The 25,005-nt window shown below is 41.1% G+C and overlaps 1 protein-coding gene across 22 annotated transcripts in view; it reads left to right on the top strand.

Annotated features, from left to right (window-relative positions):
• ptprdb (protein tyrosine phosphatase receptor type Db) overlaps window positions 1-25,005 on the top strand; it is a 140,937-nt gene that overhangs the window by 90,152 nt on the left and 25,780 nt on the right. For 6 of the 22 annotated variants that reach the window (XM_020597106.1, XM_020597107.1, XM_020597118.1 and 3 more), the window contains 19 exons: window positions 2,040-2,181; window positions 8,926-9,114; window positions 10,361-10,369; window positions 12,475-12,492; window positions 14,144-14,254; window positions 15,199-15,210; window positions 15,730-15,999; window positions 16,525-16,634; window positions 17,126-17,323; window positions 17,698-17,823; window positions 17,959-18,106; window positions 18,319-18,464; window positions 18,614-18,758; window positions 19,672-19,974; window positions 21,126-21,319; window positions 21,794-21,820; window positions 22,528-22,645; window positions 22,959-23,546; window positions 23,962-24,056. In XM_020597106.1, the coding sequence (XP_020452762.1) occupies window positions 2,040-2,181; window positions 8,926-9,114; window positions 10,361-10,369; window positions 12,475-12,492; window positions 14,144-14,254; window positions 15,199-15,210; window positions 15,730-15,999; window positions 16,525-16,634; window positions 17,126-17,323; window positions 17,698-17,823; window positions 17,959-18,106; window positions 18,319-18,464; window positions 18,614-18,758; window positions 19,672-19,974; window positions 21,126-21,319; window positions 21,794-21,820; window positions 22,528-22,645; window positions 22,959-23,546; window positions 23,962-24,056 (2,949 nt within the window). The remainder of the gene's footprint in view (window positions 1-2,039; window positions 2,182-8,925; window positions 9,115-10,360; window positions 10,370-12,474; window positions 12,493-14,143; window positions 14,255-15,198; window positions 15,211-15,729; window positions 16,000-16,524; window positions 16,635-17,125; window positions 17,324-17,697; window positions 17,824-17,958; window positions 18,107-18,318; window positions 18,465-18,613; window positions 18,759-19,671; window positions 19,975-21,125; window positions 21,320-21,793; window positions 21,821-22,527; window positions 22,646-22,958; window positions 23,547-23,961; window positions 24,057-25,005) is intronic. The other 16 variants (XM_020597128.1, XM_020597110.1, XM_020597129.1 and 13 more) reach the window with 11 other exon arrangements.

The raw sequence follows: 25,005 nt of genomic DNA, 5'->3' as shown, positions 1-25,005 counted from the left end.
CTCTCATCTAAATCAGAAAATAAAGGTAATTACCTACTCATTTCCTAGTCCTTTTATTTGTGAGGATTTTCTGTTTCTTTGTCTTGTGCGTTAGCAAACTGAATATCTCTGGGTCTTGATAAGACAAAACAAGACATTTGAAGATCTGGGAAATTATGAAATGTTTTGGTTCACCATTTTTGGCCCATTATATAGACCAAACGGTAAACCAACTAATCAAGGTAATTTAATAATCGAAGGCCATTCTTAGTTGAACCTTTAAATGGCTACTCTGCCTTATATTTAAGCCATCCATTTTCAAAGCCCTGGTAATGCGCATGCTTCAGATTTGCCTCAAAAAGAACAGAGCCATCATTAATGTTATTTATTACAGTTATGCGTTTCCTTTGATGACAAATGAGAGTGCCTGCTGTGAGAAAGATGTATTGTTAATACTGCATTTATTGTGATGAAAGTTGGCATTTAAGTCAATAATGAGTTGAGTTCTGAGTTGAGCTTTGGGTACAAAACAGAGCACATCACCATGTGCCTTTTACAGACAGCTTTTTACACAGTACAATAGAGAGCCTTTCATACAATAGAAACTTTTTTTCGGGAAATGAATACGGTCTATTAGCACTTTGCATAAAAAGCTAAAATTGTACTATTAAAGATATGACTAGTTTATCTGGGTTTCTTCATTTGTACTCGAAAGGCTATACAAGTGTGTGAAATGCTATCTGCTCCAACTCTCTCATATGTCAGATGATGCCTTGGGCTACAGTTTATGAGATTCTTATATGATCGGTCTTATTAGTTTCCCAGAGGCTCTAACCTTTGATTACATTTTCCCCACTTCACAAGTCACTCCTAGAGGAAGATGTTGAACCAGCCTCTCCCTTCGCCAGTCAGTGTCACCCTGAGCTCTAGGTGTTTTTGCACTTTAATAAGTCGAGTTTCCTCCCAGGTTTAAGTTCGTCTTAGTGTCTCCCTGTTTGTGATTAAATCACTCGGGGAAATATTTTATTTTTAATCCCTTCCATACAAGTTCCGACTGCCCACTGTATATTTCTTTTTGCTGTTCTGTCTGTCAGGAGCTGTTTTGGGATTACATTATATTGGATTTCACTCAGCGGAAACCTTCTCAAGATTCAGAATCTAGACTTATTGCATACATGTATTAACCTTATTCAAGAGCATTTATAGTTTAAAATCTAGTCATTCCAAAAGCTCTAAAGTTATGATATGTACTAAATAGAAAAAGGACACGATACATAAATAAAAACAATTGTATTTTTCATCTCTTCCCTACATTTTTATAATTCAGTAAAATGCAAACTTTAATCAGTTGACTTCTTGTCTGGTGCTTCCTGAAATCTGTTTTAATATGTGTGGTCATTGCTCCTAGACGATGGATCCAGGTATGCCTTGTGGCAAAGGATTAACCCTGTTTTGTGCTCTCATACAGTATTTCCCAGGCTCAGTGCCCTCAGCTTCTCTCAGTAAATTACTTTTCCATCTCAGAAATATTTGTGATTATTATGTAGCTGCAAACAACATCTAAGTCAAAATCAACTACATTCAAGGTTTAATACTTCAGCTAAAAACTAGTACAAGCCTGCTGCTACTGTATCTGTACCACAGTGCAATATTTTAAGGCTTAATAAATTTAAGATTTATTTAAACCTTATAGTAGATCATTTTTGACCATTTAGACCATTTAGGGGCATAAGAAGATGCTTTAAACTAAATTTTATCACATTATATATACACCCTTAGTGTTCATTTGCGGTAAGGTTTCTAGCAACCTGACAAATGTAATTCTAATATTAACCTTCATTTACCACTTTTTGGTCTCCACCAGTGTTTTAACTGAAAGCAACTCCTTGTTGAGGCTGAAAACAGCAACAATGCAAGAGGCGACAGTAAAGCGTAACAGTAAAGTTGCAATCCAACAACCAAACTACAAGTTGCCCCTTTTGCTTTACACATTATTTGATCCACTGTTATTATAGAAATATGAATTTTAGCCATCTTAACGTCGTTTTCCCTCCTAACAGGTAATAGAGTTCGATGACGGGTCCGGCTCGGTCCTGAGGATCCAGCCGCTGAGGACCCCCAGAGACGAGGCTATTTACGAATGTCACGCCTCCAACTCTGTAGGAGAGCTCACTGCCCCCACCAAACTTAGTGTGCTACGAGGTCAGTGTGAACACACACCCACACACACACACACACACACACACACACAATATCATACTTTGACCTACAGTCACATAAGAATAAGATACCACATCAGAAATGTTTAGTTTATACTGTAAATACATTTCCTGTGTATCATCAATCTGGGTAATACTTCATTTTAACACCCCTCATGAAAAGTGAAGTAATTGCTTATAACACACTATAATATATTTTACGTATTAATGTATTTGTCAACAACTGTGACTCCTCTTGTGAAGTATCCATAACTGGTATATAAGCAGTTAATGAATGTCTGACAATATAACACAGGCGAATATGAATTATTCATATATTTATGAAATATATTCTGCTAATTATACAGCCTATGCAGAAGAAACTGGAACCTTGGAGAATGTTCCTTCTGATGTAGATATACAAGTACAAGTGTGAGCCTGGGTTCACTGCGATAGATGAGTGTCAGCAAGAGTCCATTAATGCAGATAGTGATGTTAGTGGAGTCCATTAGGAGAACATTACATACCAGGAGTTTGAAGCTCAGTGAGTGAAGCTGCTCGAGTGTAGCTCATCACATCGCCTGCCTTTACAGTGCATGCTCATGGGGAAAGGACTTGCAGCCTATTGTTCTATCATTTCGTCTCTCTCTATTTCTTGTTTCTCTGAAGGGTACTAATACGGTTCCTCCTCTCGTTCTGTGTGCTGTTCTCCCAAAGTGAAGTCTTTCTTACTTTCTGTCTTTCTGTACTTTTCTGTCACTCTCTCCTTTTCTCACTATGTTTTTTATACTCTTTGCTCCTTTTCTATCTCTCCACATGCTCTTAGGTCTACTACGCAGCAACCTCTAAATTATTCACATCAGGCCACTCCTTGCATTGTCTGCGCTGTTCCACTTCATCCATCTAGAATTTTTCCTGTCTCGCGTGGTTGTTGTCGTGTGTGTGTGTGTGTGTGTGTGTGTGTGTGTTGTGTGTGTGTGTGTGTGTACAGACCTTGCATGCCTATACACTGCAAGGGTTTGAGTTTTATGCCATGTAAGAGAGGACATTTTAAAGTGATCATAAATTTGCTGGTCCAGGCATCGTCAAAGGGCTGTTTTAGGGTTAAGGCTTGGTTTTAGGATGTGGGTTAGACATTTAGTTTTAAATATTAGGGTGTGGGGCTGGGGAATGCATTATGTCAATGAGTGTCTTCACAAAGATAGCCCAGAACATGTGTGTCTGCATGTATGAATGCCGGCATACTCCACTGTGTGTGTACGTCTTTATGTGCCTGTGTGACTGTTTTTAATTCCTCTTGACGGAACTTCATATCCACTCATCTCCAGCTTTTTTCTTTATCAAGACCATAACCCCTCACACACTGGTGAATGCATATACACACACACAAGCACACACACACACCTCAGCCTAAGACAGGCTCTTTTTATGTAGTGATTAGCCTCTTTTTTCTTCCTTGAGGAGTCATTGTGTGTGGATGAATAAGGAGCCACCTGGGAGCAGCTAATAGCCCCTGACAGACTGTCAGTCCAAATGTCAGCTGCAAAGTGCACACTTTTCTGTGCACATGCACACAAACACACGCAGATTCATGCACGCCCACGCAGTCTTGTCAGTCATGTCGCTTCGCCTCCCCTGGCTCAGTAAAGACACAGCTCTAGTGACTGACTGACTGACTGACTGGCAGGAGGGATCCAGTGTTAATGTCAGCTGGCTTAATTACTAAGGATTAGAACAAGGCTAATTGAAATCTTAGCTTCCAATAAATGGTTGTGTTTGGCAGTGGTTTAAATAATAATGAACTTCAGAGCAATTATATCCTCTAGGGTTGAGGCATATACTGTATAATTAATGATTTGGTATGAGGTGTGTGTTTGTCTGTCTGTCTGTTGCAATGAATCTGAATGAATGTAATTTGGTTCAAAATATAAAGATGTAAATTATAAGTTGTAAATATGAAGTGGTAAAGTTGTAAGAACTTACATTCTTGAATGTATTTTTGTTGAACAACTTGAGTCTGCCGTCACTGTGCATGCTAATATCTAAGAACAGGATTACATCCCTACAGTGACTGGGGAAATAAACACAAGCAGTCAGATCATCAAATAGGCTGTGAACAAGTCGACAGTTTAGCCAGATTATTTAAACCAGTGTTGGTGATGTGAATATCAACTTTGAACCAGAAAGTGGGTTTCTATACTGAAGTGGACATTTACAACAGGCAGTTTGAACAGTTATTTTACCATTCACTGTTATTTTCTGTTCCAAGTAAGTGTGGACAAGCCGGAAATGTATTTAAAATGTTATGATCGTCTCACAGCTTGTGCTTTTTTGCCCCATCTGACGTCTTTCAGGGAGGTCATCGTGTTCTGAAATGTCAAGACAATTAACTGGTTCCTTCTACCAAAATGTAATGAACATTAAAAAAGGTCAAAACTGAGACAACTATAATAAACTGGAATTATCTTTTAATTACATACCTTACTGTATATCACCATCTTATCCCCCCCCCAAAAAAAGTAACACATCAGAATCATTATGTTTTGCAGGACTGTAGTGTTCAATTCCAATATTTCAGTGTTACTGTTATTGACTTTATTTATCTGCTGAGTCAGTTCTGAATGAACGAAACAGGTTTGTATGCAGGTGCACATATTACACCTGAGATTCTAATACAGCAGCCAGCTCATGCTTTAGTTCCCATGATTTTAAGAGCAGGCTTGACTTGCACTTTTCCATATTCACAGATGGCAAAACCAGGGAGCAATGTGTGTGAATTTCTTTTTGGGCCTCGTATAAAGAGGACGGTATTTGCACAGCAGTTCCCATGATTGTGAAACCGAGCCTTTCTCTGAGCTGTGAAATTATCTGGATCAGTCACAGTGGAAACACTGAAGTGGGAGCGTATCCAAATGAAACAGTGGGATGTGTGGAAGGCTCGTCACTCGAGGGAGTGTGGGGTTACACATCTGCTCCGAACTCAGGGGGCTCTTAGCTGTTACTGTTTGGTAGCACAGTCTCACACACACAAACGTGCACAGTGGAGCAGCTCTGTCCCAGACACACTGTGGTGTTGCTTTCACCTGTCCCCATGATGGATGGTGGGATGCTGGATATGTGGGTGTGTGTGTGTGTGTGTGTGTGTGTGTCCACCTTTTCAGTGCGCCCTCAAACCCTTTCAAATCTATCGCATCACATGTCAGTTTTAAATTTAAAAAGCATGTGTTTTCCTTTTGTCTGCACAAAAGTGTGCATATCCTTGTGCATATGTCCTTGTGTATGTGTGTGCATTTTCAGCCAGTACATGTGTAGTCCTGCGCTGTTGGTTTCTGCACATGTAGAAGACGGGTAGAGAGATACATGATCTCAAGAAGTAACATTTTAACTGTGCACCCTGAATGTTCAGTGCGGTGTCCCACCCCAGGTAGATGAAATAGAATGCATTAGTCCTGCCTCTCAGGGCCCGGCTTTGAAGTAAGCGTTTGCATAATGAAGACAGAGAGAATCAGTATTATTATGCTCCACAGTTCCCCGTGCTCTCCATCTCTTTCTGTCTGATTTTCTTTTTGTTTTTCTTTTTTGGTCACTCTTTCTTCATCTCACTTTGTTCTATTCTTGTCTTCCTTTTTGTTCTACACTTTTGCCTTCCTTCACCTCCCGCCCACATGCGCATACACACCTTCTCATCTTGTTCTCATAGTTTATTATGTCCATGTTTCCATTTGTCAGGCGTTGTGATTGATTGAAACCAGAGCTGTTAAAAGGCCACACACGCGCTCGTGAAGCCAGTGTCTGACGACCTGTCGGCCACGGTTCGATGAGCTGGTACCAGAATTAGCATCTCCTTGGTGAGGTTCAGCGCTAGGATTTCCCGTTAATGAGGCTCTGTGCAGTTGAGAGGGATAAAGTCACAAGGGATTCTGGTTAAAAGAAATGGGGTTAAAATTAAAATAGACTGTTTTTTAGATCGCAGACACATGCAGGAAACACTCTCCTTGCTCATCTTTTTTTCACATCTATTTAAATCTATTTTATTATGGATGACTCATGAATATGACATTTTACTGTCCGGTTTTACACTGCAGCCTTGAACAAAGTTAGGTCTTTGTTTTTAAAAACGGATTTGCTCTGAACCTGGGGAATGTATCTTTAGTTTGACTGAGTTCAGGCATCTTTGATCCCCCATGTCCTCAAAGTATTGTCCCCTCTCTCAGATCTCCCACTTCAGCTGAATGAAGTTGGCCCGTTGCCTTTGATTTCATCTATTACAGTTGAATGACTCTTCATGTGTTGATTTAATCGCCTTGGATGTCTGTGAATTCACATTTGATTTGCAATCCCAAAAGGGTGAGTGTCCCAGGATGTGTCTTTATCAGGCTCACACCTGTATCATTTTATGCAAGGGATGAATTTCCAAAGAGGGTTGTGTGCAGTAGACTGAGGTGAACAAACAGCTACCAATTCCCAGCAGAAAAGGGAGTATCTGATTTTCACTTGATTCTTATTTGAAGAGCGCTTGCCTAAAGTGAAATCATTTATCAGGTGGAATCAAATGTTACTTATTCTGTTTGACCCCACTATTGGGTTCTTTAAAAGTCTTGCCTCCGGGCTCAAGGTTGATTTGGATTCTAAACTGAATCTAAATTTCAGTCTTGCATTGGATTGGCCAGGTTCTCTTGAAAATGTTCACACTGAACTAGTGACTCAAGGATGATCAAAGCTTGCTTGGTGCTGTGCTTGGTGTATGACAGGACATTTCCATATACAAAGCTTTGTGTAAAATTATATTTAGTACAGTATGATTATTCCTAGATCCCTTCCACCAACTTGAGTCCATTGTACGACCAGAACAATGTGTTTCTGATTTAGTTTGTGGAAAGTGTGGGATAGAAAAATGTCAAGAAAAATCAGAATAGAAAGCTAAAGGTGCTGGGTAAATGGGTGTAATGCCCTGTTGGTAGTAGTAATACAAATTAGATCATGCCCACTGAGAAAAGAGACCAAAGCCTAAACACTGCCATTTCCAGCATCTCTATGTCATGTACAAAGATATACTGTATTTTGGAGTCGAGCATCCAGATTGTTATTTGAACTGATAGTTAAAGTCATACCATGTAATCCAACCCTACTACTTCTCAACGACGACTCCCAGTTTGGACTTAAAGAACAACAACGGAAACTGCTACTGGGAGGTCTTACAGCAGCCAAGAAATATTAGTCTAGAGATGGCTCTGCCTCAGGATCTTGGCACCAGGAAATGGCTGACATATTTGCATGACACTGTACTACTGGAATGGTTTACTGGCAGGATTAATAAGGCAAAATCCCCAACATTGTGATGAGGTCACAGGCAGCAGTGCAAATAAAAAACAGACTCCTTGTATCATAAATGAATGGATGCTACACATTATATCCTTCTCTATAAGGTGTGCTCAACATGTCTAGGGGAGACCCTTGGGTGGGAGGTTGTGGGGTCATTCAGAGCGATGCTGCCAATGGAGGGGGAGAGGAGGAAGGTTGACGGAGCGGGGTAGCAATACGCATGTATAAAAACCATTTGAACTGTACATCTGTTGTTTTTTTTTTTTTATGGCAACTGTAAATTTTAAACAAAAGTTCACAAGAAACATTAGCTAGTTTTTTTAATATTGAATAATGATTAAAGAAAACACATTTTGAAATCAATCCAAAGGAACATGTTCCAATCATGTAGGGTGCTGTGGGTGAAAGGGGGTTTAGCTCATCTGATAGGACTGTGGCAGTAAACAGCAAACAAAGAAGCCATAGAACAAGGGCATAGTTTTACATATGGACAGTAGGGACACATATTTTGGGAGGACAGAAATGTCCCTGCTGGTATTTAAGCAAACCCGTGTGTATCATCTTTGGAGTGAAGTCATATTAGATCATTCCGATGTGCCTGACCGACTGGGGGGTAGGGAGGTGGGGGCGAGCGATCTCAAGCTCACATTATGTGAAAATGTCATATTTGCTGCCAGACATGGAGGAGGCGACAGCTGTCGGTCAGTGTGCTACCCACGTTATGTTTGTATGTAAATTTGGAAAGATATTCACAGATTTGAAGTTAGCGAACCCTTGCTAAAATATAAACGGTGCCACTTTTGTTTTGTAGTAATTTACTCAACAAACTGTAAACCCATTTTTATCAAATGAGCCGTCCTCTACTCCAGACAAATAACATTGGTGTCAGTGTGCAGCTAGCTGTGAGACAAGTGTGCAGGGACCGTCTACAAAGTACAGCACTGAAAAAAGAGAGGGACACTACAAAAACATTCCAGAACTTAACCCTTACGAGTGTAGTGTTAGCAAAATTACTTCACACATCAGTGGCCATCTGCTGGTTATAATTCAACCCTTAGGAAAAAATAGGTCTTTGTATAATTTTGGTGAATTTTTATTGGGATAAATATTCAGTAATATTCAGTATTCAGATAGTAGTGTTACCAAAATCACTCATGATTATGGACAGGCTAGAAACTCCATGGAAATGAATTATTTTGTATGTCGGAAACAGCATCAGGCAGGAGGAGCAGAGCAAGCTGATGAGGGAACAGGTGCTTCCTCAGTGTATCAGGTGAGGCTCTGATTTTGGCGGGGGCTCTCCCTCCTAGTGTTAAGACCAAGTCTACGCCCTTACCTTGGAACCACTGCTCTGTGCTCTGTGCTACCAAACCTAAGATGGGAGCGATGTCCGGCTCTGTTTGACTGATGTATTTGATCTTTCCAGAGGATCAGCTGCCCTCAGGGTTCCCCACCATAGACATGGGTCCCCAGCTGAAAGTGGTGGAGCGTTCTCGGACTGCCACCATGCTCTGCGCTGCTAGTGGCAACCCTGACCCAGAAATTACCTGGTTCAAGGACTTTCTGCCGGTCAACACATCCAATAACAATGGACGAATCAAGCAGCTTCGCTCAGGTAAACAATACTTTTAGCCCTCCATTCTTTCCCTTCCTCTTTCTTTGCTTTTATCCCTCTCTTATTATCCACTTCCTCTTATCCTCCCTCTGTCTTTTCCCCCCAACCGATGTTTCTTTCTTTGTCCCTACAAAGCTTCTGTTATTCTTGCCCTTATTCACCCTTGTTCTTGTTGCTGTTCCACACTCCTCCTGCCGTCGTTACTGGCTGTGTTTCTCAGCTGCCCCTCTCTGCTGCTGTGATATGAGTTGACTGTGTATGGTTGCCAACCCTTCTAAACTCTACAAGGCTTTTACAAGTGAACTCCCATCTTTTCTTCAAGCTCTCTGAGGTCTTCCTGTGCAAATCACCATCACAAGCAATTTCATTTTTCAATCACTAAAAACATCATAAAATATTTGTAACAGCACGCATTAGTGCACTACACTCTAGCTCAACAAAATTCTCTACAGACAAAATTTGCAGGGTGAACCCAGGTGATGGTGGCATGTACGGCGGAACTGGCCTCACTAAGATAGCTCACTGCTGTGACTAAACAATCAAATAACCTTTGGTTTGTCCCTCTTTTCTTTTGAAAGTGTCTTATGTGGGTGTGAAATTGACTAACAGATCATGTATCCCTGTTATTTAAGGAAATACATTGACAGAATTGGTTGAATTCAAAACCAAATTACTTGGAAACACATGAACAGAATAAATTGTGTTCCAGACAAGCCACTCACTTCATTTCAAACTGTTTCTCTGTAGCCACAGTAGTGTGTAAAATCCCAACTTGTCGTAGTGCAGTTCCCTCCTTCCTCAGTCCTCCTGCTTCCAGGGACCAACTCTACATCCAAAACCCCCTTTTCTTGTGACTGACATGGCTTCTTTATGGATAACAACCTCTTTGCATCTGTCCCTTTTTTGTTTCTCTGGCTCAACCTCCCGCTTAGAGTCCCTCTTTGACTTGTATTTTATAAAATTTAAAACAAGCATAATTAAAATGGCTTTACAAAATTGTTACAGCTTAAAGTGTAAAGTGTTAGCCTTGCTTTCTCTATATGATTATTACAAAATAGTTGACTTTTACAGTACTCTTAAGCACAAACGTCTGTATAGGCAGTCGATATTCATGACTTTTTTAGTTCCACTGTTTTTTTTTTTTTCAAGGTGTTTCTACTAAGTCAACTCCTCTGTGTAACCAGTGGTCTGATTGTAATGCCATATCTATGCTGTTTCTTTTCTCTTTGTATCTTTTTAACAACAGAGTCCTTTGGTAAGTGCTTCTGTTCCGAGGCCCACACCCTCACTGTCCACTTTTCTATATACTGTTCACTAATGTTGCTACTGTTGCTGCTGCTCACCTTCACAAATGTTGAGATGTTATTAAAATGCATGGCATGCATTTTACTAACAGTCAAACACAAAGATAATATAAAGCACACACACATTTGTAACTCTGCAAGCTACAGGTTAAAGAAAATTACTTTTTTTACTTGCTACAAACACACATGGACATCCATTCACATATGCAAACACACACACACACACACACACATACACACACATATATCTCTGTAAATGTAGCTGGCCTCACCCTCACCCGTGCACCTACAGCCTTTCCACATCCAAAGAATTACACTAATGTTCTCCTCACACTCACCTATTTACTCTACTTTCCTTCACTTCCTTCACTTATTCAATTATTCTTTGCCTAACTCACTCACTCATTCACTCACACACTCACACACTCTGTCATTCACTCAGCCACTTACTCTGTCCGCTCCGCTGTATAGAGTTACCAGTCAATAAGCCATCAAGTCTAGATGGCTGTTCGGTAGGCCTCTGGAGCCACTGAAAAAAAAAATTTTTTAAATCAATGGCTACCGTGTTTCACACAGTGACTGTGCAGTGTAGTGTATCCTAAACCTGGTCACTACAGTGTAGAAATAGTGGTCTAGTTGCAGACATATGCAGTATTTAGAAGCGTAATGTATGATGTATAGTACTCAAAATCCACTCTTCAATACTTTGAACTGCTATATAGTTTTATTCACTTTAGTCAGTGATTTTCTTCATATAAACAACATGCCTGAGATGTACAAGTATACATGAAGTGTGTGATCACTCGATGTTTCCTGTGAGACAGAGCAGATCAATTAGTGAAAAGAATTTATTAGTTCATTCAAATATTTTTTCAAGCAAAAAAAAAAGCTCGCCGCTAGCTTCTTAAATGTGAGGATTTGGTGCTTTTTTATGTTTACTCTGTTTTATAACTTTGTAAACTACAGTATGTATTTTAGAGTTTTGGAATGCTGCTTGGACAGAATAAGCAATTTGAAGATTGTTATGTTGAGCACTGGGAAATCTTTATTACTATCTGACATATTATTGACCAGATGAGTCAGATCAGTCAGCAATGAAAATAAATGTTAGGTAAAACTGAGACAAAGTATGGTTTCTGGTTTTTATTACCCTGTCTTTTGCAAGTACCTTTATTATTACAAGTGTTAATTGCAGTTGATAAAAAAGTCAGTTTTTTTCTTGGGAACTGCACAGTGTAGCTGCAGCCCAGCACTTCTCACTGTAAACATTTGCATTCTGTACTGTTTAGGCCCCTGAGACGGTTTAGTGTATCTGTCTTCTTCTCAGGTTGTTGATGGTCAGTTTAAGATACTGAATCCATAAACAACACCCCTGAGCTTTGACTCTGAGGGGCTGAGACATAAGCTTGACATTTACTGCTGTTTTAGACTGTCAAAAATGTCTCTGCTGTCAGACTCAGTTCCAGGAATTTCACTTAATGTCACATTGTTTACCATTACCAGTTGTCTGGGAGATTTAAAAAAAAAAACTGGAGAAAACGCAGTTAGGGGACAATGGCCGTTTTATAACTGTTGAAGTGTTGGAGGGTGGATTCTTTCTTTAGGAACATTTATACTAGTACACCATGCTACTAGTAGGACTACACCTTGTTTTGATCCACAGAGAACATGAGAGCAGGCTAGGCCTCAGGGCAGTTAGGGTCCCAGCTGGGTGTAGTGCAGACACTACCGTACAGCCACATGTGCCCCTGCTGTAAGTCAATGAAATCAAATCAATAACCCATCTCCTTATAGCTCTGTCACTGTCTGTCATTCTATCTAGTACCTGTCTTACTCTTCTCAGGCTTATTCTGTCTTTTTCTTTTATGCCTCTTCTTCCTCTCACTGTCTACAGTTCTATATTTTGACTCTGTCTCTCTAATTTGATTCTTCTCCTTTCCAAGTTATCCCCTCCCCCCTTCCCCACGTCCCTCCCTTATCCCCCTTCTCCTGCTGTGGTACTAACATTTTCTTCTTCTTCTCCTTCTCTAATCTCGTGCACTCATTGCCCACTCAGGTGGCACGCCCATACGAGGTAAGACTGCTGGGAGGACCGACATGACACAGTGGCCTGATTCCTTTTCAGCCCCTGGTGCCTACTTGTCTCACAGATCTGAAAATGCAGCTCCGTGGTGGGTTAATCAATATGGGTTTTAGTCCCAAAAAAAAAAGTCAGGACTCTGCCGTACTAGTAGTACTCATCCAGCAGCTGCAGATCTGCAGTAGGTGCAAGAGGGGGAATTGGAACTGAGCAAGTGATTCATTATACTATGACTTTTAATCACCTCCCCTCCTCTCATCTTTCATCCTCTCTTCATCCTTTCATTTTTTTCATTGGAGCCTCAGTGTTCTCTCTGTAACACAGAAATCCATCGCCTACTTCTTCACAATATTGTGGTCTCTCTTTGGTATCCATCCATTTAACATCATTTAGCTTTGTACATTTTCTTTGTATTCAGTCTAAAGCATGGTGTGTTTACAACTCTTTGTTGCTTAGTTCAAAGTGACAAAACATACTCTTACTTTTACCTCTGTTTGTTTGCTTTTTAATTTTTTTATGACCTGATTTTCTTTCTTTTTTTTTTTTTTTTTTTTTTGTTTTGTTTTTTTTTGGGGGGAGTCTTGACCTAAGCTTGACTCCTCTACCTTGTCTATATTCGCCCAATCAAATGTCCCAGTTTTGTTTTCCCTCCCAGCTGTTATTTGCTCAGCCTGCAAAGTCCAGATGGCGAAGACCCAGACACACTTGCAGACATTAGTGTGCACACACACACATCTTCATAATTTTTTACCATTATTTCCTCTTTTCTCTCTCATTACTGATAAAAAGCCCCAAACAACCACTTTTTTGATAAAGTTTTTATGGGCGCTTTTTTGCCTTACCACATCATCTTTAAAGAACCTCTGGTTGACTTTTTTGACAGTTTTTCTATTTTCAGGGAGCGAGAAAGCGTCGGTCCCTTCCCAAGGCTTTGCGTATGTCGTTCTTTTTTTAATCTGTTGGCCTTGATGGAGGTTGGTTGATGTCTTTTACCTCCTTACTGGGTGTGTTTTGAAATGACATCACACTCCTGATCCCATTGGTGGATCCGAGAGGGGTGGGGATATCATATTGCCACGGCAATATCTTTGTCAAATTTCATCTTTGGAAACTGAAACTTGATTTACTCCCTAATATAACTGTATCTCAATTTTCAGCAAAGATTTTTCAAGAGACTGTATTTGTGACTGGATTTCTCCACATTTTGGCTGGCTGGTTTATTTGTTGCTGCCTTGCATGAAGACTACATTCTCTGTTTCTGATGGCTTTGTGTCAGTGCTTTGTTTTTCTTTTTCTCTCTTTTTGTTTTCTTCCTCTTTCTAAATCAGGAAGCTGGCCCTTGTTTTGGGCAGATTTTTGCTGACAGTGCTAGAAACTTGTTAATGTTTTCCTTAAAGACTTGGCTGTCTTTTTTAGCCCCGTGTTCTTCATACAGAATTCAGCTCATTTTTGCTGAAAACTCCCTCAGACTCATTTACCCTTTCTGCAGTTTTTACCATTTAGATGTTGATGTATTTATGGAGTACACCCAGTAATCTGATGTCTTCCACTTTTGTGTGATTACTCTTTCTTCCTCTCCGTCTTACTGAATGATTCTCTCCGCTCTCTGTCTTCTACTCTTCCTCTCATCCCTCCATCCATCCAGGTGCCCTCCAGATAGAGATGAGTGAGGAGTCAGACCAGGGGAAGTATGAGTGTGTTGCCACGAACAGTGATGGGACACGCTATTCTACCCCAGCTAACCTCTATGTCCGAGGTAAGAGAGTGGTGAAAAACCAGCTCGTCCTGTGAGAACCTGTCACACTGTTGGTGATAAGGAATGTGCATGATTATATGAATATGATATTAATCCTTGCTGTGTTTTATCAGTTTTAGCCATAGAGTCATAAAACTGGACGGTTTTAAAATAAAAGCTTGGCTACATCAAGTTAAGGCTGAAAGTTTCACTCAGGCTATTAATCTCTCTGCCCTCCCTCCTTAGCCTTTGGACCTCAGAGAAAACCCAAATCATTGTCTGGTTAAGGCTTGTGTTTCTCCCCCAGATCTGACAGGCATTTCACCTCCTCAAGCACTGTCTCCTTCAACACATACACACATACACCCCACCAAATGTTGGAATCTTGGAGACATTTTTATTCCCGCGGCCTTTTGCTCTGTTTTCTGCTTTCCCCCCACCTCCAACCAAAGAAAATCTTTAAACAGTGTAAAATGCTTTTCTGACTCCAACATTGCTCCCGAGGATATGAAACACGCATAACTGAACGCATACACATAAACACACACAGCTATGTCATACAAGAAATATAAAACATATATATGTATAAACACAAACACACATGCACGGACACGCACAAACAGCACGGAGTCAGTGATGTGTGTCTAACAGTGCTGGCAGGCCCAGTAAAATCTTGCGGTGCTGCTCAGTGAATGTTTGACAGGCGGTCTATGGAGATAGCTAGCAGTGGAGGCTGCCTTAAACAGGAAGGCGCTGCCCCATTTGCAGCCTCTGGTTTTGTTTCTCCTCCTCACTTTGTTTGTTCTCTTTCTACTTTTTGCACTTATGCTATCCCCTCCGTCTCTTGCCACCTTACCATGCTGCTTTGTCTAACTTGTTTTCTCTCCCTGTCTCCTCTCTGATATTTCCTCTCTTTTCTCTTCTTCTCCTCCTCCTGCCGTGCTCTGTCCTACCTCCCTCTGCAGAGCTGCGAGAAGGTTTGTACAGTAACAATTGTTTGGCTCTTTTGAGTCCCTCCTGAGTGTTTTCTCTTCTTCCATTAAACAGCCATTTGTGTCTGTGTGTCTTTGCTGTTTTATGTGTGGTTCTGCCTGTACAGTTTACTCCTTTAAAATATACCATACTGTGTTCCTTTTTTCTCTTTGTTCCCTGTGAATGCATGCATGTTTGCTGTGAAGAGGATTTTTTGTGAGCATCCTTTGTGTTTCAGTTCATAAAATATTTAATCAAGCACACCTGAAAACATTATGAATAAAACATTTTGATATCACACGCGCCCTAGTGCTGATGTATCAGACTGTTTGAATGCTTGCAGTCTTCTTTGAGTGCCATAAAACGTCATCTCAGAGCACTTGGCACAACAAACAAGCAATCACTCTACAGTGTATAGACCCTGGTTGTTATCCACTGTACTGTACTTTACTGAGCCACACTGTCATGGATTTCTAATCATCTGTCTTCTTCCGCCTTCCTGCTTTCATTGTTATTTGGTCCAGTTCGTCGTGTCCCCCCTCGCTTCTCCATCCCCCCAGCAGACAGCGAGATCATGCCAGGGGGGAGTGTCAACATCACCTGCGTGGCAGTGGGCTCGCCCATGCCCTATGTGAAGTGGATGCTGGGAGCAGAAGACCTGACACCCGAGGATGACATGCCCATCGGCCGCAATGTTCTGGAGCTGACAGATGTACGCCAGTCCAATAATTACACCTGTGTCGCCATGTCAACGCTTGGCGTGATTGAGGCAGTGGCACAGATTATTGTTAAAGGTGGGTTCATCAGCATGTATATGAGGAGGGTTATTGGTGAGAAGAGCATGTGACACAGAGAGAAAGTGATGGTTTAACCTTGCCTCAAATGAGCATTTATTCAAAAGGGCAGAGTATTTTGACATGGGTGTGACTGGGCATTCAATGAAGCAAAGAGTCTCTGATTGCTGTTTTATATGTCAACCCATATCAGTGCTATTGTCAATCCACCATGTTTTTAATTTGTATTAAATATGTGGCAAGTTAAAACTGTCTGTGACGTGATAGATCTGGCTCGATTTGTTTTGTCCAGTCGTCAAACTAATTAATTGTTTTTCAGAACTTTGTATTATTGTGTAGAGATTATGCTCATGAATTCACTGATACTGAGCTGGTCTCATTATTTAATTGTTTGCATGTTTTCAGTCAAGTTTGAAGTTGCAGTTTTGACTTTCTTTCAGATAATAAAGTTAGTTTTTTGTTTTGTTTTTTTTGTTTTTTTTGTTTTTTATTAAGACATAAGATTAATCTCCCTTTCTCTCTCAGCTCTACCAAAGGCTCCTGGCACCCCTGTGGTAACGGAGAGAACTGCAACAAGCATTACTCTCACCTGGGATTCTGGCAACCCTGAACCTGTCTCCTACTATATCATACAGGTGTGTGACAGACACACAAGCATGCACACATTTCACACTTACCCACATACTACCTACAGAGATTTAGACCTCAAGATAGCTAAGACTGCACTAGATTTATATACAAATGTTAAACCTATATCACTAAGTGGGGCTGTAAAAGAAAAAAAGCCTCTTGTCCCTCCTGATAGTGATAAAACTGCCCAGATTGCTCAAATGAAATCTGGTGTCTATTGACCACATTCTGCTTACAAGGATTAATGACTTGAAACAGAAGAATGAAGCACAAACTGCTTAAACAGCATTGACTGAATAGTCCATTCACACTAACCAGGACACCTACATTAGATATGTGCTATCTCTCATTCTATGTACCTTGTGGCATAAATTTTGGTTAGCAACTCATTTTCTGTGTATTAATATACACCCATACAGCTATTTGTAGTGCTTCCTCTCTACAAAGTTGGCTAATGCAGCTTTAAATCAGTATATTTTTCCCTCTTCCTCTCCAGCACCGTGCCAAAGGCTCAGAGGACCCCTATAAAGAGATTGATGGCATCGCCACAACACGCTATAGCGTGGGCGGCCTCAGCCCTTATTCCCACTATGACTTTCGGGTGGCAGCTGTTAACACCATTGGCCAAGGCCCCTCCAGCGATGTGGTGGAGGCTCGCACGGCTGAGCAGGCCCCCTCCTCGCCTCCACGACAGGTCTGGATGATGCCTTGACTGTACAGAGCTGAAAGAAGTTTTTATAGTGATATAAATGTGATTTTGAAAGCTACAGTCTTGATTCTGTTTGAAAACGAAGTTGCCTTTAGTGCTCAGCCCTTATTTTAATCCATCATAATTGCGTTCACATAGAAGAACCTCACCTCAAGCTTGGTTGTTAAACAGTAAGATTAGCTGCCTGTTACTTTGGCTGACATGGCAGTGTGTTCCATCATTTTCAAACATTAGTCTCGAGTTGCCTACGGTGTTAAAAAAAACACCCCAACTTTCTTCGACAAAACTTGCTTCAGTGAAATTATAGTACATTTTATCTTAGCACAGTGTTGCTGAGCTTCTTCCTGTTTGCCCTGCAGGTCAGAGGTCGTATGCTAAGCACGACAACAGCAATCATCCACTGGGATGAACCAGAGGAACCTAACGGGCAGGTGGTTGGCTACAGAGTGTACTACACCTCAGACAACACGCTGCCAGTCAGTCAGGTGTGTGTTCATGGTTTTGCTTTATGTGTTGTTACTTTTTATTAATCACAGTTGTCTGCATGTGTCTAATACGTGATTGTACATCTGCATGTCTACTTACATTCATGAATTGTATTGCGGGCTTGTGTTGTGCAGTGGGAGAAGCAGATGGTACGCAGCGCCAACTTCATCACCATTCAGGGTTTGACTCCTAACAAGACTTATTACATCAGAGTGTTGGCCTTTACCTCTGTAGGAGATGGACCCCTGTCCCAGGACCTGCAGATTATAGCCAAGACTGGAGGTAGGATGTGGCTGCCAAGAAAAGAAAGTCAGATTTTGTGTGTTTGCATGGATTAGAGAGATATACCATGCTACATGGAATATGTTTGTGCTCATCATCCTGCAAGAAAATTACAAACATCAACCAAATGGCATCTGCAAGATTTAAACTAAAGAAAAATACGTGTGGTCTCACTTTTCTTTTACTGATCCTTGTATTCTACAACTCTGTAGTTCCATCTCAACCTTCAGAATTTAAGGGAGAGGCCAAGTCTGACACCAGAATTTTGTTGTCCTGGGTGGCCCCACCTCAGGGTGGCCCTGACAACCAGATCACAGGTTATGAACTGGTCTACCGACGAGCTGATGACACAGAGGAGGTAAGGAGGGAGAGACTGATGGATTGGTAGCTGACATTAGTGGTTTTGCTTATAAATGCAAGGATGGTTAGATGTATGAGAAAAGATTAAAGGTTGGGTGTATAAATAAATGAATGGCTGGTCAATTTTTGTCTTTGTGTCACCTGCAGAAGAAAGTGAGCTTTGAGCCTAGCACCTCCTACCTGTTGAAGAACCTGAAACCTTTCTCCACCTACACTTTCCAGCTGGCTGCCAAGAGCAAGCATGGAATTGGGGCATACACCAATGAAGTGTCCATTGACACACCACAGACGTGTAAGTCAAACAACACCCAGAGCTGTGTGTGAATGTGAGTGCTTGTCGTTGAAAGAGAGAGAGAAACAGGTTTGAATTTTGACAATGCAAAAATGTGAATTTACATAAAAACCGAACCACAAACACAATATATGTAATGCAAGATCTGATCATCATAGTGTATCATTTGTGTTACAAACAGTATTTGTTAAAAGCATTTGACAGTTGCGCTGTTGTTTTTTGCATTGTCACAAAGCACCCGTCATGACTCCAGACCGTAACTGACCTCAGATTTGATATTTCAACAAATATAGCACCAAATAACTTGTTTATGATTGAGAGGACCTAACCTCAGAAATGATAATTCAGCAAATACAGTACAGAGCAACTACGTGATTGATAGCAATACTTAATTTGTTGGCTATCAGCCTGAGGTCTGTGAGAGATTCATTAAAAACAAGGTAAGAAGCCAGAGGTTTGTAGATAGAGATGATGAGACTCCATCGTGGATCAATCACAGAGGCTTGAGTAGGCTGTAAGGACAAGTAAGTTATGGGCAGGTATGTTTGTATGTTAAACTCTAGTCAGTGTTTTTGTGTTGCATCTCTTTTAAGTCATTCACTTGTTTTCATTAATCCAACATTTGTACCAAAACAGAAGTTGACACCCATCATTCAGTATCTCTGTTCAACCATCTTGATTTCTAGTTACAGGGTCGTTTTTCAGAAGAGCTTCTGTTCTCCAGTGTTTTGTTTTCATTTTATGTTTCTTTGTTTTTTGTTCTCTGTCTCCCATCTGCTCAATTTCGTCCCCATTCCTCCATGGCAATCCTCACTTCCTTACCTTTCCTCCCACCAATAACAACTTGCACACATGACCAATTAACATTTACCTAAACAACCCTTACTGTGCTTCCTCAAAACTGGCCAATCAGTTCCTTCAGCACCTCCCCAGGACATCACATGTGCCAGTCCCAGTTCTACCAGCATCCTGGTAAGTTGGGCTCCACCACCTCTGGAGTTTCAGAATGGCATCATTACAGGATATGCCATCCAGTACTCCACTACTGAAGGCAACAAAACAGCTAAAAGAATTGATGGAATTCCTCCGAAAAGTTCTTCATATCTCCTGAAAAACCTGGAAAAATGGACTGAGTATGCCATAACGGTACGGGCGCAGACGGAAGCCGGGGATGGACCAGAAAGCTTACAGCTGATTATCCGCACCGAGGAAGATGGTATGTTGACAAACAAACCTCATGGGACGGCCGGTCCCACTAACAAAGGCTAGCTCTAACTCACTAACATACAGTAGCACTACTGAGCTCAGAGCACCCTAAACTAAACTTCTTCCACTGGCTGGTAAAGGCATTTTGTCTACCCTTGAGCTGCAGTCTAACTGGATGATGCATTTAAGAACCACTGTCAGACCCTCCCGTTTTGTAAACCTCCCCTTTTTTCCTTCATAACCGCCAGAAACCTCCAACATACGGAAATCTCCTGCTACACTCTTGTCAGCAGCAACCCTTTTTTCTCCAGCAGCTGTTTTTATCCTCTTTGTTTCCACACTTTTCCTCTTTCTTCTAAAATCCCCTCATTTTTGGGAAAGTGGGTGGTTGGGATTTTCTTGTTGCAGTTTAACAGTGTTCCCCGCTAACAATACCAGAACAAACCCTTTTGGCCTTTCCTCACCTTGGCTTCTCACACCGGCCATCTGCCAACTCCTCTCCTATTCCTATTCTACTAATTGAATATTTTTTAGCTCACTTTAATTGATTCATTTTATTCTACCTAGAGCAATTAGTATTGTTTTTTGTGATATTTTGATATTTGTGGTTAATACCCCATTCTCCCAACCTCTCCACTTTTTTGGACTCCAGCTGTCTGTGTCTGGATCAGTCAGATAACCAGGGATGGACTGGAGTTTTATTTCTTGAAGTATTTTTATTTTTCTTTTTCAAGAGAAGTGTAGTTCTTGGCAGCATGAAAGAGGTTTTTCTTGATAACAGTGTTTTCTCTTTGACTGCCTGCCAGTGTTTATCTGCCCCTGGCAACAAATCCTTTTCTATCTGCCATTCTTATCTTTCTCTACATTTGCTTCTTATCCTCCACTGCTTTTTTCCTCCATGTTTTTTCCTCAAGCACTCTCATTTTTTTTTTTTTTTTTTTTTACTATTTTGACTTTTTTCTCAGACATCAGAACGGTTTTAGACTTTTTTGAGGGTTGTATTTTAAAATTTTTTCTGCCTTTGAGTATTTTTTTAATCTGCCCCTAAAAGCATTTTTGATTACAAAAAAAAGAAAAGCACTAAAGTGACGGCCTTTACTTGAGAGGTTTTAGTGCCCATCATCTGTGACCGTTGACCTCTATCCCAAAATGCATTTTTAGTTCCAAGTGGTCCTCCGCGAGGGGTGGAGGCAGAGACTGTGAACGCTTCGGCTGTTAGGGTGAAATGGCGATCACCAGCACCTGAACGGCAGCACGGTCAGATCAGAGGCTACCAAGTCCACTACATGAGAATGAACTACGGAGAACCTCAGGGTCAGCCCTTCATCAAGGACATCCTCACAGAGGACTCACAGGTAACACACCTTACAGTCAACTTAACTGTGTCAGGGGCTCTATTATGAATGTCTTACAGAACCACAGGCGAGACTTTATATGTACACCATTGTTTTTTATTACACAGCACTGTTTATTGTGAGTTGTCGATTGACGAAAGCCATCAAAAAGTAATAAATCGGTCCCAACACACAGGCTATGTTTGACAAATGTGAAAGCCAGCATGTGAACATCTGGTTATTACTGTAGATAAGACAAACATTTTACCAGATTTTTGTTTTATGTTTTTGTTTGTTTCCACCTCCACATCAACTTCCTCTATAATATGTGACTGTGTTAAACATAATTATAAATGATGAATGGTCACTGAATAAATAAACAGGGTGAGCAGAAATCTCCCTTAAGATTGTTTAATGAACATTTTGACATTTAGATTTTATCCCAAATGTTAAGAATTGTTTCTCTCCTTTTGTTTATACTGTTCCATCGTTCAGTGGGGATATGGTGACTCAACTGAATATGTGAGTAAATCTTTCTTTAAGCCTATTATTTAATAGTCATTTTTATTAAAAAAAGCATGGCGAGTAGATGAGTCATAATTATGAGATTGTAATTGTAAAAGCTCCTAGAACAAGGGCTTTAAACCTGGAAAATGTAGACCCAGGTCATATTTTCATGTCTGCATTCTCCAGGATTTTAATAAAAGACCCTGGAATAACTGATGACATGAGTCATTTGTGAATATTGCCAAAATACTTTGGTTATTTATAGTTTCCACAGGCCAAGAAACAAAGAAAATAATTGTGTTGAGCATATAGATGGGTATAAATCTAAGTGGTTCTGCGTAGTTAAATGACATTTTGTGTACACAACAAACCACATTTTGAGCTCTGTTCAGATTATTTGATATAGTTGTTTTGAATTCCAAGTTTTGGTGAGGTGATCACAAACCACACGCTCAATACGTTTCCCAAAAGCAGCAGCTAGATGATTAGTGAAAGACAGACAAATAACTTGAAAATGTATCTTGTAGCCTGAGAAAATAGTTCAATAACTGTCTGCACTGGTACATTGGGGTTACTGGGGGAATACCTTTTTGACTGGTTTTTACCAGGTTGAGCTGGATTTTTTATTTATTTATTGTTTAATTGAAGCTCTGGGCAGTATCCTGTGTGCTCACACAAGGAGATGCATTTGGCAGCTGACAATGCGCTTCGTTGTTATACAGGAGGTGATGCTTGGAGACCTGGAGGCAGACACTGCCTACTCTGTATCAGTGGGGGCTTACACTGCCAAAGGCGATGGTGCTCGCAGCAAACCTCTTACTGTCTGCACTGCACTGCCGTGTAAGTGTGCCTACACATACTATCATTAAGAAAGACAGAGAGCTACAAAAGCCCACTCTAATACACATAACTAGTCATGATCTTCAAGACTCTGGCGTCACTAATGATCTTTTGTTGTCATTAAATCAGTCAACTGGTTTACGTCTCACTCTGTAGCATGTTGTTATGCTAGTAAAAATCCAAAGACATTTGGTGCCATATTAATCATATTTTGTCGTTTTGCTTGAGGTCACAAATAATGTGTTTTACAATTATCCTCTAATTATCTTTTCATGATTCTCTCCTGATCTCCCCTTTTTCTCACTCTCTCTAGTGCCTGAGAAGCCAAAACTGATGGCTAGTGCCACTGATTCAGGTACTGCTCTGCTTCAGTGGTACCCACCGCCAAACCCACCCACCCCTCTCTTGGGGTATCGCCTCACCTTCGGCCGCACTGATGTGCTTCCCTTTACCGTGTTGGAGCTCCCCGCCAAGGAGAACAGCTACACTGCCCAGGACATTCACAAGGGAGCCGTCTATGTGTTCAAGCTTTCTGCCTTTAACAAAATGGGCTATGGAGAGGACGCAGTACAGGAGGTGACTACTCCAGAAGATGCTCCAAGTGGATACCCAGAAAATGTCGTCTCTGAGGAAGCTTCTGCCACCTCCCTATGGCTGGTGTGGAAATCAGTCCCACTGATTGAGCAAAATGGAAAAATTACAAAGTACTCAGTGCTGTATAAGGATATAAACAGTCGAGGGAATGCCTCCGAAGTTGTTGTGCCCGCTCCAGAGTCGAGTCTTTTGTTGGAGGGTCTGAGTGCAGACACTGTTTATGATGTCAGGGTGTGCGCGTTCACAGCCATTGGGCCTGGGCCGTACAGTCCCAGTGTCCAGTTTAGGACACAGCAGCTAGACCAAGGTAGGACTCCCACTCACTTCCTAACAACCCATCTTCATTGCTCAGGGTGCAAAGCACACTTCCTAACACCAAGCACAAATGTGTATATATTGTGCACATTAGGTCCTACATGCACACACACACTCAGACACACAACATCTGGTGACAACATCCTAAGTGTCCTTTTTCATTGTCTTGTCGCTGTAGTCTTAGACCAACCGTCCTTTTCCAAAATCAAGGTAAGAATCTTGAGTCTTGGGCAAGTACCCCTGTCCAGTCATGCTCACTGTGTGTTTAACAGAGCAGGTAGCTAGCTTGAGACTGGTACAAGAGAATAATACACAGGTAAGGCCAGTACATTTGGTTCAGCCGAGAGAATACCCAAGAATGTGGAATCATGTTTTTTGTTTTATTTTTTTCTTCCTTTGCACCTTAGTCTTTGTCACCAACTTCAGAGTAAAAGCTGCTATGAAGAACTCTGTTCTGCTGTCCTGGGAGATCCGAGACAGGAACCCAGCCCAGCCCTTCACCGTAAGTAGATTTGCATTTTACCATATTTAAATGTAGTTAAATAATTCAAATAATGACCAGATCTCAAATAGTGTACAAACAAATAAAAACAGGTCCTAAATAAAAGCCAGGGATAAAAAGAGGGGGAATTATGTTATATTAGGTGTATATTAGGTGAATTATATATTCAGAAATTTCCCCACTGTGGGATCAATAAAGTACCTACCTATTATATTACATGTTCTCCAAGTGTTCACTTTATACAGGTAACGAGCTGACATTGGAGCCCTCTCAGCTCGTTACCTGTATAAAAGAGACCTGTCCACAGAAGCAATCAATCAATCCAGATTCCAAACTCTTCACCATGGCCAAGACCAAAGAGCTTTCCAAGGATGTCAGGGACAAGATAGTGGACCTACACAAGGCTGGAATGGGCTACAAGACCATCGCCAAGCAGCTGGGCGAGAAGGTGGCAACAGTTGGTGGGATTATTCGCAAATGGAATAAACATAAACTAACTGCAAGATCTTCTCGGTCTGGAGCTCCACGCAAGATCTCACCTCGTGGAGTTTCAATGATAATGAGAATGATGAGGTATCAGCCCAGAACTACTCTGGAGGAACTTGTCAATGATCTCAAGGCAGCTGGGACCATAGTCACCAAAAAAATAGTTGGTAACACACTACGCCGTGAAGGACTGAAATCCTGCTGTGCCCCCTGCTCAAGAAAGCACATCTACAGGCCCATTTGAAGTTTGCCACTGAACATCTGACTGATTCAGAGGAAGACTAGGTGAAAGTGTTGTGGTCAGATGAGACCAAAATCGAACTCTTTGGCATCAACTCAACTTGCCGTGTTTGGAGGAGGAGGAATGCTGCCTATGACTCCAAAAACACCGTCCCCACCATCCAATATGGAGGTGGAAACATTATGCTTTGGGGGTGTTTTTCTGCCAAGGGGACAGGACAAT

Source organism: Monopterus albus, unplaced genomic scaffold (assembly GCF_001952655.1).
Source record: "Monopterus albus unplaced genomic scaffold, M_albus_1.0 scaffold32.1, whole genome shotgun sequence".
In the NCBI taxonomy this organism is placed as follows: domain Eukaryota; kingdom Metazoa; phylum Chordata; class Actinopteri; order Synbranchiformes; family Synbranchidae; genus Monopterus; species Monopterus albus.
This window is presented reverse-complemented; position numbering and strand designations above follow the sequence as displayed.